Raw genomic sequence first — 18,499 nt, forward strand, 5'->3', positions numbered from 1 at the left:
TATTAATAAATATAACAAAAATTGCTCTGATAATAATAATAAAACTTCAATGAAGAAAAAACCGAATCGCAATCAAACTCCTTTGGGTGACTTGAAAAAATGACGTTAGGTAGAAAATTCAATTTAATAGCATCGACCAGAAATTCTGTAATGAAGACTGTCTGAATGATCCATGGGTTTTTTAAATATTTCAAGAACCACCTATATGATTTTGATAATTGCTTTGATAATAATCTTATACTCCATTCCTCTCTCCTCCTCCCTCTCTTCTCTTAATCCATATATGGGTAATTTTAAAAGTGGATTATAAACAAAGAAAATGGGTTGCAAGTAGATGTGAAAAAATTCATTTTAGACGTGAGGCATAAAAAGTCAAAGGTTTCTAATAGTTCGCTAACAAGTGAGTATAAAGTTCAAAAGAAAACTGCCAGTTGTGTTATCATAACGTGAAATAATGATTGTGGATTCAATTAGGAGGATTAATGCAAATCCTACGTAATTAGAAAGTCAAATTTGCGGTAGAATTCAATGTCACATACATCTTATTTTTCGTTGAATTTTTAAACAACATTTTTTGTAAAACTTTGTAATCTCACATCCTTAAATCTGGCAATTTAGTGTGTGGCATTTTTACAAGAAGTTTTGCAAAAATGCTTTTTGCTTTAAAAGTAAGTTTTACAAAAACTTTGTACTGCCACACTATGTTTTCAGATTATAGACATGCGGCGCTTTTTAAAACATTATTGCACGTAAACTTGGGTTTATGTCTCCCTTGGTGGAAAATGACTGAGTTGTGAAACCTGAGTTAATATTTTCAAAATATTTTTGTAATTTTAAGAAATCATTTGCTTAAGAGTAAAATTCCATGAACCACCATCATTCCTGATAGCCAACATGTCTCTGAAATTTTGGCTATCAACTGCCTAACATCATACAAAATTTCTTGTTAATGTCATATAAAAAACTTATCTTGTCTTAGTCTTTGGCATTTTACTTTGCCTGTGTTTGTGATATCTTAAGCTTTTATTTCTTAAAACTGTCAATCTTAAAGAAATGTACTGCAACAATAAGCAACAAGTACCATATTTTAGTCAAGTCTTAAAATGGCTCGAAGACATATGTCTTAATTTTATCAAAATAGTTGCTGTATTACCTGATCACTTTTTAAGAGCGTTTTTTTAGTTAGAACGAAAGTGCAAAGTTTTGGAAGATTTGCATAAGCTGTAACTCTTAAACATAAAATCTGAAAAAGTAGGTAACCTTTTAAAGAATTTAATAAACATTTACATAAATCTCGATATTTTTTTAGTTTGTAAAGAAAATAGTAATAGTTAACTTCAATGTATACGCAAAGAAATTTTTTTCAAATAAGTTTAGTTCTTCAACAGATTGAAAAAAAAAAAAAACACTGATAAGCACAGAAGAAATTTGACTAATCAATGTACTTAAAGACAAATCAGTGAAATACGCAGATTTTTAGTGCAATAAAAAAGTAAAGTTTTTATTTTAAGAGGCTTTTAACCAAATATTCCAAGTTTTTCAAAAAATCTTATCAAAATGGCTTCTCTTAAGATATAATCCGCTGTTAAGAATTTACATAAAATTAAAATATTCAAAGTTGTACGATATACTTAAAAATGCATGTATTTCTTTGTTTTGCTCAACAAGGAAATAGTTTTAATTTGTCTTACTTTCCAATATTCGTTTTTGTAACTTATATTAAACATTAGAAACAAGGGACATGCCAAAAAAATATGTTTATTATGAATGTATCATAGTTTTTATGATTTTTTTTCCCGCTACTTTATGTGAATAACATGGTTATAAATTAAATTTAAACAGCTTACTTAAAAGTTTAAATGACTTTATTTATTGTTTTAGCAAGCTTAAACTATTATTTAAACTCTATATCTTATTGAAAAAAATATTTTTTTGTTTAAATTTAAGGTAGCGAAAAGAAATCTATATATAGGATCTTTCATGACAATATTGTAAAAGGTTCTTACAAAAAAGTTTATAAAATACTTTTTTTTCGGCAAGAGTTAATTATAACACGTTTACGCAAGTTTTATTATTTTTTTCAATAGTTGTTTTTTTGATGTTTATAAATTAATATTAAATAAATTCTAGTAAAATTTGTAAAAAACAAGTTCTCATTGGGGTAAGAAAAAAAAAAACTTCTTAATTTTAGTTGTGTTAATGCAAGAAAACTGCAAGCTAACCGGTATTGTATCAAGTATAAAATTAATTAAAATGTTTGAAATATATGATGGAACTTCAAATGCTGAAGAGCTGATGCAAAGAACAAAAATGATAGCTGAAATGCAGAACAAAAAGCTGGAATTCCTTTTTCGCTGTCGCCACCAGTCTGGTGTTGACAGCGGTGTCAACAAACAAAATAAATGATTAAACCCTTGAAAGATAGTGACTTTTGAAAGAAAGGTTCATCAATGTATAGGATCCGCGACTATGACTTTCGAGGTTTATAATATTTAAATATATTTATAGATGTTTTATCATTTGGAGTTGATATGAGTCTCAAAATGAGCTCCATTAAGTTATTGAGAGAATTTTTATTTCATCATCAGAAATGACAAATTTTGGAGCTAGCTGATGCATAATTTTTGAAGTTAATAAAATTGATTTAATATTCAAATGAAAATGGAAAATCAGGGACGAACCCGAACGACTGTTTAATAAACTTGCTCATTACGATATACCAAAATAAACTAAAGCGGAATATGAAATTCAGGATTGTGTCAAGCAAAAATGGTTACTTAAGTATGATGAAAACATGATGGGACCGCCCAAAAGAAAAATTTCTTTAATGGCTGCGATCCGTTTTGCATTAGAGAGAAACAAACAACTTCTTTAAAACATATACAAGAGATAAAGATGTGTACATTGGTAAGTTGAGAAAATGGAGAAAAATGGGAAACAAACTAACAATCATGGATCTACGCAAGGTTTATCTCCATTTGAAAATTTAGGAATACTTTAGGCCGTCCGCCCTGTGATATTTCACAACAAAATGTATTGTTAAAAAAGACCAGGTTTTAGACTAAATGTTGCGCCAATGACTATGAAACGGTTGTGAATGCCATTAATAACTAAGACGTGTTGATGAAGAATGGAAATTTTATTACGGGAATGACAACTTTATTAATGAGAATGTGGTGAGTCTCGATTGTCTAGAGGCTTTTAAAAAATACGGTTTAATGAGCGATGAAGGTGAACATATTGGTGATGATTGGGTTGCCGTGTTGGGGTTATATTTGCAAAAAGTTGGTGACAAATTGATAAGGTCTAGAAAATTGAGAAAATCCCAAAAAAGTTGAGCAGGAAAGTAGTGTTTTCAGTCTGTGTTTTGTGTCAGTTGTTGATTGTCTTTAGAAAAAAATGGTTGTTAGTTTGACAAAGAGTTCAAACTAACAACTATTTAAAAAAAATGTTAAAATGTGTTTTTCAAGAAGCCTGTGCGGAGATAAATGTTGGAAGCAACTTTGTGGTTGTTGAGCTGTCCATAGGACGGAGAGAAAGATATGGGCTAATGCAATTTTTTTAGCAATGGGTGCTGTTATTCAAATTGGTAATGCAACTTTGGAAGATGCAACTTTACCAATTAAACATTAAAATTAAAGTCAAAAGCAACGGGTGAAATATTAATGTGGAGAAGAATAAACGTGTTGTAATAAATAATTGAAGAATACGATATTAAAGTTGATGTATATCTTGTTCCTTTTAAAGATAACTTAGCAGATGCATTAACTTGAGTTTGCAGTTTAAATGGTCCAAAAAAGTTGCAAAATGTGTAAGTAGATAGATTTCGCACCATTTCCGAGGATGAAATGTTCGCAAACAAACATATAATTAATTGTGGACTTAAAAAATGCATTGTCACGACAAATTCCAATTTCATAAGGAAGTGTTGTCATAGTTCAAACTCCCCTTTATTTTTGTAGTATTAGTTATTCAATTGGAGTTTTTATTGATTTATCCAAAGCTTTCTACACAGTAAATCATGAGATAATTTTAAAAAACCTAGAAAACTATGGTGTTTAAAAAAAATTTACTTTGGTCTAAATCATATCTAATTAACAGCAATACGCAGTTTAACTTGTAGGTTACCCCTGGATTCTATTTTAGCATCATTATTATTTTTACTTTTTATAAATGACTTATAGTTATCTAAATAAAGTAAAATTTAGTTAATTTAAATTTAATATAAAAGTAGATTTAGCATCAAAAATATTAAATACCAATGACAAATATTATTTGTAGATGACACTATTTTGCTTTATGTTCACTATGATATTATTCCTCACTTTAAATAAGAATTAAATAAGATCAACGAGTGGTTTCTAAGTAACCAACTTTCATTAAATGTAGATAAAACAAAGTTTATCTTATTCCATAAACCTAGTAAAGCCGATAATATTCCTCTCAATTTTCCAGTCTTTTAATCAATAAAATAATGATTAAAAGGGAATTGACTATAGACTATATTGGAGTGCTTTTAGATAAAAATCTCAAAAAATATTTCCACGTTGTATCAAACAAAATCATTTCTTAACAATGAATATTTAAAAAATATACTTTTTTTGTTTATACACAGACTTTTTTACTTTAACCTTGCCTGGGGTAGCACTTTTTACAAAAAATTAAAAAAAATAATAGTAAAAACAAAACATGCCTTCAGGATTATATTTGGACAAACAGGAATGCACATTGCAAACCTCTCTTACGTCAGCTTGGAGCTTTGAAAAATTATAAGATATAAATAAAAGATATAATAAATATTATATTCATCAAGTAATGTTATATTATAATATTATTTATGCATTATGGCAAAATGCTCTCTTATTTCCACTACCATTTCAATCTTACTTTAATGAAATCTCTCATTAATATCCTACTAAATTTTCAGTGAACAACTTTGTCATTCCCAAAAACCATATTAAATTAAGCTCGTACCAAATTCAATATTAGGGACCTTTTGTTTAGAACAATTTTAATTATATTTGTAATGAAAAACAAGACTTTGTTTTAAACTGCACTTCAGAAAATCGATTCAAAACGGCAGAGAGACTGATTCAAAACGGCATTACTAAACATGGACTTCGATATACAAGATTTCAAATATCTTTTTAACAATTTAAAATGTTTTGAATTAAATAAATCATTTAAAATTATTAATTTTTCTTTAGCTTTTATTACTAATTGTTTTTTTTTTGTTTTATGATTTTGTAATCAGCAATTAATACTTATTTATACTGCATTATTTTCAATAAAACTTAACGCAACTTTTTGTGATTTATAACTTTCATGATTATCTCACTTTTGTCTTATTTTATTTTTTTAATTATTCCTCTGGAACATTGTGAGCAAAAATTTATTTTTTTGCTGAAGTTTTTTATGTCCTTATACTGATTTACGTATCACTTATTAGTTACGTAAACTTTTATGTAACGGGGGTCGGTGATAAGTCAAATTTGTCTTCTTCTTGCTCCAGCCAGGATTTACTATTACTGTAATATCTTCTTTGTAATTCTTAACAAACTGCAAAACAAATAATGAATATAAAAAAAGCGGTATATTGGTACAATAATGACAAAAACGGTGTCCAGTAATGAAATATATAGTTTTCAAACTGCTACTGAATTTGCCTAATTAGTCAAATACAAAATGTTTTTTAAATGCCCCCAATGCTACACTAACAAAAGTAAAATAAGGGTACAATGATCCCTCATGCTAGGCAAGTTCTGTAACATTAGGGAGCATTGTCCCTCATGTTACAGAGTTTTTGTAACATGAGGGACAATTAAAAAGATAAGGTAACATGAGGGGCAAAATGTAACATGAGGGTTCAAAACGTAACGCAAGGGAGCATTGAAAGGTAGCATGGGGGATATCACTACTACTACTACTACTACTACTACTACTACTACTACTACTACTACTACTACTACTACTACTACTACCACTACTATTAAAACTGTAAAGTTCGGCAATAATATATATATATACATATATATATATATATATTTATATATATATAAATATATATATATATATATATATATATATATATATATATATATATATATATATATGTTTAACGAGAAAAAAAACATAAATATAAAATAAGCAAAATATTTAAAATAACTTCCATGCCTAAGGTTTAAAGCTTATTACTAACTTTGACTCTAAAATAGTTTATTAAAAAAGTAAATGTTTCGTTTTATCCTAATATTCAAGTATCACTTATATATATGTTTAAGATTAATAAAATAAGTTTTTTTTCAAAATACTTTATATTTCAAAACTGAAAGTTTCTGTTACTTAAATCACCTGATGAAGCATAGTGCAGCTTTTATCAATGATTTCTAATGTTATTTTAACAGCCAAAACTTTAAAAGTATGAATCAAAATTGCTTTACTCAATAAAAATTTTCTTGTATATTAGGATCTTAATGCATTTAATAATTAGAAAAGGCTATCAACAGATATAGCAGGTTAGAAAACAGTTTGTAGTTTTTTGTTGAACTACATTAGCCTAACAAGTAGAATGGCTAACAAATAAAATGTAGAGTTTTGCATGTTCTTATACCTGCAAAATCTTTGTTTAACTCTCAAATTTATGCATAGAATTAAATCATTGAACAATGGTGTTTTAATGCAAGATAAATTTGATAGTGGTAAATTAGAAAAACAGTTTGCCAATTTTAATAAATGCTGAAAAGTGCAATATGATTTTTTATAGAAAAGAATATCGCAAGAGCAACTTTAAATAAGGTATTAATATTGGAGTTACACAAGTTATTACTTAGATGAAGAAATAGATATTGAAAGTTTGTTAATTCCTAATAGCAAATGGAAAGATCACATATCCAGTATGTATGTTAAATGTTCCTTTCAAGTATGCAGCGGGACTAATTATACTTTTTGCATATAGTTGTTTTACGAGGCTGATGACACCAAAGTATTTTGTCAAAGAATTACAGCAGTAATAGTAATAAAAAATAAAATTTATTCAAGTCAAATTACTAATTCTCTTTTTTATTTAAAAAGGTTGGCTAGACATGGTTTTTAAATAAAAAAAAAGGAGTTTAAACCAAAAAACTGATTGTTTTTTGTTTGTTTTTTTAAAAAATCCATAATTTTTGGTTTTAAAACAAAAAAATGTATTTTATGCAACCCTGCCCTATTGAAGTCAAGTTATAGTTTTCTCTCATGGTTATAGCACATTTTTTGTAAAATAAATATTCTCTGTAATTAATAAATGTTTCCACTTATGTTGAACCTATAACTTCTGCTTAAAGCAAGGAAATAAATAAATGATGCAATCACTCTCCTATTTAGAGTTTAATTTATCTTGTAAGACATCCAATATGACAATCTTGATTTACCTACACTTACTTTTTAATCATTATTTCATTAAATTTCTATTAGCAATATTGTAGAAATAAACCAATAAATAACTAAACTTGGTCACACTTCCAAAAAAATGTTTGCTTTTTTTTGGTTTGTTGTTTTTATTCTTTTGATGCTAGTAAAAATGGTGTGTTAGAGGCTGGTTAAATTCATTGTAATTGTTACCTCTAGCTCTAAACTGGAAACTGTAAAAAATTTTAAATTCAACAAGTTGTTATCCTTTATAAAAATAACTTTTTAAAAAATAAAATATAAAAGTTTCATTACAGTGTCTTATTTTTATCAAAGTTAAATCATTGTGATAAATTCTTTTATAATTTATAAAATTTTAACTAATTTTATATCAGTTAGTTATGGATACTACCTTACCTCAAATTTTATATTTTGTGTTTGATGTTTGCATTCTTTAAAACATGTTGTAAATGAGTTTATCACCTTTTGCCTTATCTAAGTCTTTTAACATAGGAACTAGTTTGATTCTGTGTTTTCAGTTTATTATTGTAACTATAGTAACTGGTGTTATTACCTAACTATTGATTTAGTAGGCTAAATGCAGGCACCCTTCAACGTTTAATAAATTATAAGGTATTGTTTTTTTTATATATATTTGATTTATTTCATTTTATTTGATATGATTTTTATGCATCTTTATTTATTCATCCTTGATGTAAACATTTAAATTAATATATTTAGCTAAAGAATTCATATTATATAAACTTTCAAATTTAATTTTTGATATAGAAACGTGTTGCCCAATTTTCAATCAATATTTGGTATAAACCAATTGAAACACGTGTTGCATGTTTCAATTGGTTTATACCAAATAGTTTTAATCAATGGTGCAAACCAATCAAAAAACATCAATTTTTACCAAACAATTTTTTTGGAACCCTGACTAGAAAGTTTACTAAGGCCTATGATTTAAAATTTAGAATGTTATTTACACTTAATATCAACCTTCTTTTATAGACATTACTTCTTTTATAGACATTACTTCTTTTATAGACATTACTTCTTTTATAGACATTATTATTATATATTTAAAAAGTACTAAACGACATTTAATAAAGCTATATTTAGTTAAGGTAAAACACAAGTACTCTACAGAAATGTATTTTCATGTTCTTAGTGTCAATATATTTTCAAAGCAATTTTGAAAAAGTACTATGTTGGTTTCCTTAATTATTTACTCATAGTTTTGCCGAGTCTATGGCTACAAAATTAATGTGAAATAAAACTGTTTTATTTTTTTTATTTATTCAATTTAAATATACTTATGGGCTGTTAAAAAGTTTAATTTTATTACCTACATAAATGTTTCCGCCTGTAAAATATTTCCTAACAAAAAAAGGTTTATAGACCAACACTGTATAAATTTTATGATAGTTATGGTGTTAATCTGTATAGGTTATGTAAATATACTCATTTGGCTTACAGAAAAACTTTACTTTTTATTTTTCGTTTACCTACAACTGTAGCTTAATTACTTTGCGCTGAGCGGTCAAACCTAAAAATTGAGAAATTGCTCAAATGTTAATGAAGATTTTCGTGCCAAAACTGTCACAATTAGAAAAGCTTTAGAGGATGAGATAAAGGTTGAACGAGCAGCCAGAAAATATTAATGCATCTCTTACTTTAAGCTGATCATTTGGTATTGGGCTGCTAACAAAAAAAAAGTCATATCAAAAGTCATAACAAAAATCATCTACCTAAAATATTTAAATACACGACATTTCTATTTTGCTTTTTGTTAATATCATTCTTTTATTAATTATTTAAAAATTTAATTTTTAAAATGGACCACAATTTTTCATTAAATATTATTGATGAGAAAAATTTAATCGTCAAAAAATTAGAAAACGAGTGCTATCTCCTAATCTACTTCATGTCTTTGTCAGATCAAAATACTTTTTTCATTATTTATGTAAACATTAGAAGTATTAACAAAAAATTTTGAAAAACTCAAATTTTTATTGCACTTTAAAATAATTTGTGTTGAAAAAACTTGGCTTAAAACCATTGGCTTAAAATTCAACTTTTGAACTTTTGAATTTTTAGTTTCCAACTTTTGAATTTGAATTTACAAATCAGTTCACCAACCATGTTGTTTATTACACTATTTTAGGTGGTTTTATTTGGGCATGTTTAGGCAGGGGTATATGCACTCCCCTCTCTTAACTCCCCCTCCCCCCACTCCCCTAATGGTTTTTCAAATAAATTATTTAAAAAAAATTAACTAAAAAAAAAAAAAAATAGTACTTAAAACTATTTTGGGGCCCCTTAATTCTGAACTCCCCCTCCTCTAATATATTTTTTAACTATAATTATATATTAATTTTCTATATTATCCATAGAAAATTTTAAACTTATCGAAGCAGTTTGTCAACCACATTTAATAAAACACGAAAAAATGTTTACTTATCTGGTGATCTTAATTTAAAATTTTTTTAATTATTCTTAAAATATAAATGTTTAATACTTTTTAGATAATCTTATCAGATATTATCTAATATATTATCTAACAGTAAATAAATCAACAAGAGTATCTTAGACCTCATCATTAATACTTGATGATATAATAAAACAAGCCCACAATGCACATTTATAAAAAAAATGAAAATGAAAAACACATTACGTGTGGTATATCCCAAGTTTAAATCTTAGGCCGATTATTTTTTTTATTGTATCTAAATGATTTATACTTAGCATCAAATATTTTAAATGTTATATAGTTTGCAGATGACCCTAACTAATTTTAATCCAACTAAGACAAAGTTTTCTTTAATATGTTTAATAAAGAACTACCAAAATTAAGCAAGTGGTTTACATGTAACAGACTTTCATTAAATGTAGAAAAATATATAGTTATTTTATTCTACAAGCATAGCAAAGGTGAAAATGTTCCATTAAATTTACAGAATCTCTTTATCAATAAAACATTTATTTAAAGGGAACAAATCGTTAATTTTCAAGATGTAATACTAAATAAAAATTTGTCATGAAAACCTCATACAAAATATGCCTAAAATAAAATCTCAAGAAATATTTCCATATTACATAAAACCTAACCGTTTCTTAGCACTGCATCTTTAAAAAAAATATACTTTTTATTTACTCACAGTTTTATTTCCTACTGAATAATGTATGGAGTAGTATGAATTATGGTAAATTTAGCTCTATAGGAAACAAAAACACCCATGCAGGATTGTATAAGGTGCAGACAAGTTTTCGTTTCAAACCTTTTTTAAGAAAAGCTTGCGCTCTAAGTGTTTATTAAATTAATATACACCAAGTTCTAAAATTCATGTTTAAAACAAAACATTGACTTTCTCCTTCTGTAGTCAAATTGCACTTTAATAAAAGCTCTTGAAAGTATCCTTCTCAATTTTCAATTAACAACTTTGTTGTTTCAAGAACTAATTTAATTCTATGCTCTTAATAAATCCAATACCGTCTACTGTTCATATGAAAACCTTTTTCAAGTTTATTGCAAAAAAAAAAATTTGCTCAAAACATCTCTTTGGAACATTATAGGAGAGAATCTAAGCGTCTTGTGTTACAAGAAGACATTGATTTAAATTACCTCATTTAAAATAAAAAGGGGAAGAAATGGCAAACATTTTGAAAGCTTTGAGTTATCACAAAACTGTCAGTAATGAAACAGTTATACTTGTATGTTTATATTATCATTATGATTCATTAACTGCATGAATTTTTAGTTTCCAAGAAAGAAATTTTGAAAAAAAAAAGTTAATACATTTCTATCTGGTTGTGTGACCGGGGCAAAATGAATTGTTCTGCAATCTTTGCCACAAATTTTACAAAATTTTACACCCAACAAACTATCAACTTCTAAGGTTACAAAAAATAAAAACGCATTGAAGTAAAATATTCCTCAAAAAGTTACACCACTATTTATTTTGCTTGATTGTAATGGAATATAATTCCATAAAAGTGCTGTAACTTTTAACAGTGTAGAAGATGTGCATAATCAATTTGTTTGATATTGAGGTAGATTGTTATATTTTGATTTGTATCGGGATTTTTTGTCGCGGTTGTTTTGTTAATATCATTTTAAGTGTAGACTTGTTTATCCATTTTGCTTAGTAGAAATTGTCAGTTTTGTTTTTTATTTAAATGTTGCAATCAAGTAACACAGATAAAATTTATGGAAACAATCTAAGAATAAATAAGCTTTTTATCTAGTTCTAATCAAGTGTCTTTCATTGTTGTCAATTTATTATAAAGTTTAATTAAATTTTCATAGAGCTGACCAAGTTACAACAACTAGTGCAAATAATGGAAAGCTTACTGTACCTAGTACCAATAATTTTTATAACCAACTGTATGACACACTTTTATAATTTAAGTCAATATATCAAAAATAATACAATTAACTAATAAATATAATAAAAACTAAATAATATAACTAGTGATGAGATGTTATCGTAGCAGCTTCATCATTTTTAAATAAGTCTAAGGATTTAAATTTGGGCATTCAACAAAAACAGTCCTTGGTACACAAATTTCACCTATTATCTGGTTTATTTGGGTTTATTTATATACTTACCTGGCTCTGCTTCGTCAAATGCAAGTTCAACTAAAACACAACTTTGCCTAATCAATTACGTCGTTTTGTTGAAATAGTTATTTCCAATAAGCAAGTTTTATTTTTAACTTCTTGTAAATATCAAAAAAGTGCCTGAAGAATAAATTATTATTTTTTATCTATTCTTATCTTATATTTCATTGATTAAGCAATATTACAATTTTTTAATATAATCATTTAAAATAAAAATAACATCATAACATCGTAAACATTATAAAAATATTTTAAATATAATTTTGAATGTATACATATATATATATATATATAAATATATATATATATATATATATATATATATATGTATATATATATATATATATATATATATATATATATATATATATATATATATATATATATATATATATATATATATATATATATATATACTGTTATAATCAGTCAGGGGCTCAAAGAAGATAAGAATGATGCATCAGGGTTAGGGTAAGGGTAAATATTTATTGTTTATTTAAAGCAAATGAATGTACCATTTTTTGAAAAAAATGGTACATTCATGAAATTGGTTCTAATATCAATTACTTCAGAAATTTTGCTTAACAGTATTAACAATTCAAATTATTTATTTGCTTTTGAATAGCCTTTTTCAAAAAATATATAATAATATTTAAAAAAAGCCAATAGAGAATAAAACAAAATGTATATATGATGGATTATTCATTTAGTTATTGCTAAACAATTTTTCAGCGGGGCAAACACTACTTTAATGGATTTGCATTGGATATCTATGGGCATTTTAAACGACTATTTGTGGTTTGACAAATCAGTTACTTAGTGGACTATTTATGGCAGACGCTAAAAGTGGCTGATTATGACTAGCCAGTGTATCACATTTTAGGAATTATTAACTGGCAACTTAAAGTAGATGCCACTAATTGTCCTAAAAGTAACCATTGAGCAAAATTCAAATGCATATATAGATCCACTGCAAAAATGTTTGCTGGAGTTATATTTAAAATAAGTTAACATTCTATATGATAAGTAATTTAAAATGTTTTATGATGTCAAACAAACTATTAGACTCGGGCTCTACGATCTTTTTAGTTATTGCAAGGCCTGTTTTTTTATGACTATTAAACTTGGTTAGTTTGTAAATTGTTGCTGATAAATCTCCTAAACTTACAATATTTTAAAAATACTATGATGTATATTATTTGATTACTTTTCGAATTTGGTTTTGTTTTAAAGTATAGATGGATGAAGTCTTACAAAATCAAATATTTCAAGTTAAGTTGTCTGAACTACTTGTTCAAGAATGGTTGAAGATTGGTATTTTTTTAAATGTAGAAGAGCGTAGTTTAGAAGCAATTAAAGCCGATTATGTGAATTTTCCAAAACAAGAAGACAAAGCGCGTGAAATGATAAAAAAATGGTTCAGTATTAATCCAAATCCGACATTTGAAAAGTTAAGAAATGCCATTAAAAACATCCCAAACTACAATTTATTAAAGGAGGTGGAGGATCTTGCAAGTACACATTTTTATTTGTTATTATTTGTATTATATAAATTTTCCGGATTTTTGTTTGTCTCTCTCATTATATGTTTATTTTTTTGCTATTATTTTAATCTCCTCATTAAATTCTCTGATTTCAGTAAAATTTGATCATGATAATGATAATGTTGTTTTATTTTTCTAAACATTTGATAATTTTAAATTTTTGTAAAATGACTATTAAGTTGAAAATCTATTTCATTAATTTTTATTAGATAAGTTTTTAAACAAGCCTTTAAATTCACCAAGTAACACTAGTGAAAGAAATTCTCCATCAAACAGTGGTAAATATATAATATTTATTATAATAACATGTTGATGATGTGGAGGTATTTTTTGGTTAATAATTTAACTTCCTTATTAATTTCTCTGCTTACAGAAAATTTTAATGATGATGATGATTAAGATGATGATGATGATGATGATGATGATGATGATGATGATGATAATGATGATGATGATGATAATGATGATGATGATGATGATGATGATGATGATGATGATGATGATGATGATGATGATGATGATGATGATGATGATGATGATGATGATGATGATGATGATGATGATGATGATGATGATGATGATGATGATGATAATGATGATGATAATAATGTTGATGACAATGATGATGATGATGATGATGATGATGATGATGATGATGATGATGATGATGATGATGATGATGATGATGATGATGATGATGATGATGATGATGCTGATGATGATGATGATGATTACAGAAATAAAATTTCTTTAAAGTTTAATCATAAATTTCAGGATAAATATAAAAGACAAAATCTTAAATAAACTAATCTCACAAAAAAAAAAATTAATTATTATAGTTGTTGATGACGATAATGATGATTATGATGTTAATTTTTTAATAAATTATTTCATCTTAATAATTTTTTTATATTTTGAGTTTTTGAATAGTGTTATATCAATTGAAAATATGCTTCTGTTTGTTTAGGCAGGTCAGTTTTCCACTATGCCTTAAGTATTACCAGCAATTCCTTTAAAAATTCTTAATTAAATAGTGGTAAATAAAGAAACCAAATGATGAAAATAATAATGATAAGAATTATCATGAATATGTTGAAAACATGATCAAAATGATGACGATTGCGATGATCATGATGATTACGTTGATTCTCATGTTAGTTTAAATATTTAATGTAAAACTAAATAATGAAACATTTGGATGTCGTTACGTTTGAATATAAGTTCAAAAATTGAACCTGTAATAAAGCTTATCTAAATTTTAACTCATCTTATTTGAAGCTATCAAGTTTTTTGTCAAATAATCCAGTTTTAAGATTAATAATTTAACTTCCTCATCAAATTCCCTGCTTACAGAAAATTTTGATGATGATGATTAAGATGATGATGATGACAATGATGATGATGATGATAATAGTGATTACAGAAAACTATTCATTAGAGTTTAATCATAAATTTTAGTATAAATATAAAAGACAAAATTTTAAACAAACTAATCTCAAAAAAAAAATAATTAATTATTATAGTTGTTGATGAGGATGGTGATGATTATGAAGTTGATTTTTTAATAAATTATTTTATTTTAATATTATTTTTATATTTTGAATTTTTGAATAGTGTCATTCCAATTAAAAATATACTTCCGTTTGTTTAAGCAGGTGAATTTTCCACTATGCCTTCAGTATTATCAGCAATTTCTTTGAAAACGATAATTCTTAATTAAATAGTGGTAAATAAAGAAACCTAACGATGAAAATAATAATGATAAGAATTATCATGAAAATGTTGAAAAATATGCTCAAAATGATAATGATTGCAATGATCATGATGATTACGTTGATTATCTTGTTAGTTTAAATATTTAATGTAAAACTAAATAATAAAACATTTGGGTGTAGCTACAATTAAATAAAAGTTCAAAATTAAACTTTCACTTACTAGATTATATAGAAAAATTTATTAAAAACATATTGTGGCATTGGTAATCTTTAATAGAAATCAATTTATTTTATTTGGAAAAGCCTACTACACCATTGTAATAAGAAACTCTTTCCTGTCAATCATGGACTGATGCAAAAGACGAAAATGGTGCGAAGAGTGTTTGCATTGGGCAGTTGAAGATTGCGTAAAAGTGATATGGAGTGATAAGTCTAATATTCAGGTTGTGAACTGCAAAAGAAGAATATACATTAAAAGATTTGGAACAGAAAAATATTGCAAGCGCTGTTGACAAGCAAGACAACAAGGCGGTGGAGGCTCAGTTGGCATATAGGGATGTTTTTCCTACAAAGGCCTTGGTTTTTGCGAGCTGTGTAATAGCCGTATCAACCAATATACCTACAAAAACACGCTTAAAACACACTTGATTCTATTGACAAGGGAATTTTATGGCAGAAGCAAGCAACACATCTTCCAGCAAGATGGGGCTCCAGAACACACAGCACATGTTATAACAAACTGGTTTATTACAAAGAAGATCAATTTGTTGCATTGGTGCCCTAGATCTCCAGATATCAACCCAATAGAAAATATTTGGTAACCATAACCATTTGGTAACAATAACCAAATATTTTCTATTGGGTTATTAGGATTGATATCTGGTAACCATCAAATTAAATTAACTGGAAATTGAAAGTGACTTCTAAACGAGTACTATTTCAAAGTGCCACATAAGATGTGCATGATTTTGGTCAACTAAATGCAGAGACAAGTTCTTTTTCGCTATTAAGCCAAAGGAGGACACCAAAATATTAAATTTGTATTTTTTTAAATGTTTTTTGTGTTCTAAACCTTAACTAGATTAAACTTTTATGCAACTCATTATATGATTAAATAGTTATTTATTTAATTTTATTGAATTATTTTTTTAACTGTCTTATCTTATCAACCTTAGTTGGATGGCTTATGGTTTGTTCTTTTTAAATATTTTAAAAATAAAAAAGATTAATTATATGTATTTTCCTGACTTTTTTTATTTTAAAAACCCGTGAAAAATTTTTTTATTTTAAAAACCCGTCAAAAAATAACAAAAAACATAAGAAAGATGTATTATGATTTTACCAAATTATTTTAATTGATATAACTTAAACCTTTTTCATCATTATGATGTCATCAAACATACAGTAATATACATGTTGTTAAGTTGTTAAATCCAGTTAACATGGGCCTCTTAAAACTTACATAATAATTTAATATACATAAGTTATTAATTAATTGAAAATAATGTATACTTTTTTTGCAACAATATCCCCTTATAATTTTTAATACTTTGTATCACAGTTAAGCAATAAAATAAGGTTACTCGATAATGTTTCTAGGCGTACTATTTGACAAAAACATAACTTGGACAGATCATATACATAATCTTAAAAATAGAAGCTCAAATATTATTAGCCTACTATATAAATCCAGGCATTTTTTAAATTCAACTTTTTTAAAATTGCTATTTGAATTACGCAAACATAGTTTGGTGTAGCATAACTCAAATCAAAATTTAAAAACTCTTTCATAAAGAAAAAGATGCAGTTAGGGTATTATCTAATGTAGGCCAATTTACACAATTTAAAGAACTATTTGTAAAGCTTAAAATATAGAGATTTTAAAACTCATAAAACTTTTAATAAATTTAAAGCAAAATTTTTATGCAATAATTTTGCTTTGAATTCTATGAATAAAATGTATTTATATATCTGTATTTATATATATGTATATTATGCTTGTGTATTTTACAAATAGAGTGCTCAATGTTCTTAAAAAACAGAGCAATAATAAATTAGTAAAAAACACTTATCTAACTTTTTTCTTCAACTTGAACTTTCACATTTGTTGGATCATCAGAAAGAGTTACTAAATCTCAAAAAAAATTAAATAAATAAAAAAAAATATTTTTTTGAGATTTAGTAACTCTTCCTTATAATCCAGCAACGGTGAAAGTTTAAGTTGAAGAAAAAAGTTAGATAAGTGTTTTTTACTAATTCATATATATATATATATATATATAAATAAATTACTTTCTACAGCTTTCGTCCATCTTTGCGCCAATTGCTCAATTCCGTGACAATACCATTCCGCCGGTTTGGAGGCGAAAAACTCTCTACACCCATTTTCGACCTCCTCCAAAGAATCAAAGGTCCTACCGCGAAGAAAGTGAGCCATCGAACGGAACAGGTGGTAGTCGGATGGCGCAAGGTCCGGACTGTATGCAGGATAAGGAAGAACTTCAATTCCAGGCAACTCCGAAATTTTTTCCTTGGTGCGAACGGCGGTGTGTGCTGGAGCGTTGTCGTGTAGCAGGAGCGCGCGCTTTCGATTGACCAAGGCAGGATAATGAGCCAAGAGAGCGGCGTAAACACGATCCAGTTGTTCAGTGTAGAGTGCGGCGTTCACTGCAAGACCATTTGGAACAAGCTCAAAGTGAATTATCCCCTCGAAATTCCACCAAACACACAACATGACCTTGTGAACGAACCGATCCTGTTTGGCGACTTGTAGAGCGGGTTGGCCAGGCTGGATCCAAACGTTCGTCTTATTGGCGTTACGGAAGAAGACCAACTTTTCATCTCCAGTAACAACTCGACGTCAGAAACGAAGGTCCTTGGGGTTTTCGAGCAGATGGGTGCAGGTGTCTACGCGTCGTTTTTGCTGCGCAAGCATCAATTCGTGAGGAACTTCTTGGCAGCGCCTATTGACGAATCCGATTTGATGGAGGTGGCGATCGATGGTGGACTTGGAAGGGCCGAGCTCTGCCGACAATCTGCGGGTGCTAGTTTGTGGTTGCTGCTCCACTAGCTCGCGCAGCGCCTCATTGTTTACTGTCGATGGACGGCCTGACCTGGGTAGATCTGCAAGGCTGGTTTCGCCGTTGTTAAAGCGCTTAAACCATTTGGCCGCTGCGGATTTCTTAACCATTCCCTAGCCTTCCACATTGCAAATTTCAGCTGCT

At 27.5% G+C, this 18,499-nt stretch overlaps 1 protein-coding gene across 2 annotated transcripts in view; it reads left to right on the forward strand.

Annotated features, from left to right (window-relative positions):
- The window catches only part of LOC136075091 (uncharacterized), a 42,335-nt gene that overhangs the window by 4,691 nt on the left and 19,145 nt on the right, over positions 1 to 18,499 (forward strand). Inside the window, exons 2-3 of one of the 2 annotated variants that reach the window (XM_065787338.1) lie at positions 13,250 to 13,531; positions 13,770 to 13,838. In XM_065787338.1, the coding sequence (XP_065643410.1) occupies positions 13,255 to 13,531; positions 13,770 to 13,838 (346 nt within the window). In that variant the 5' untranslated portion in view covers positions 13,250 to 13,254. The remainder of the gene's footprint in view (positions 1 to 13,249; positions 13,532 to 13,769; positions 13,839 to 18,499) is intronic. The other variant, XM_065787339.1, reaches the window with a different exon arrangement.

The sequence above is a fragment of the Hydra vulgaris genome, chromosome 01 (genome assembly GCF_038396675.1).
Source record: "Hydra vulgaris chromosome 01, alternate assembly HydraT2T_AEP".
NCBI lineage: Eukaryota > Metazoa > Cnidaria > Hydrozoa > Anthoathecata > Hydridae > Hydra > Hydra vulgaris.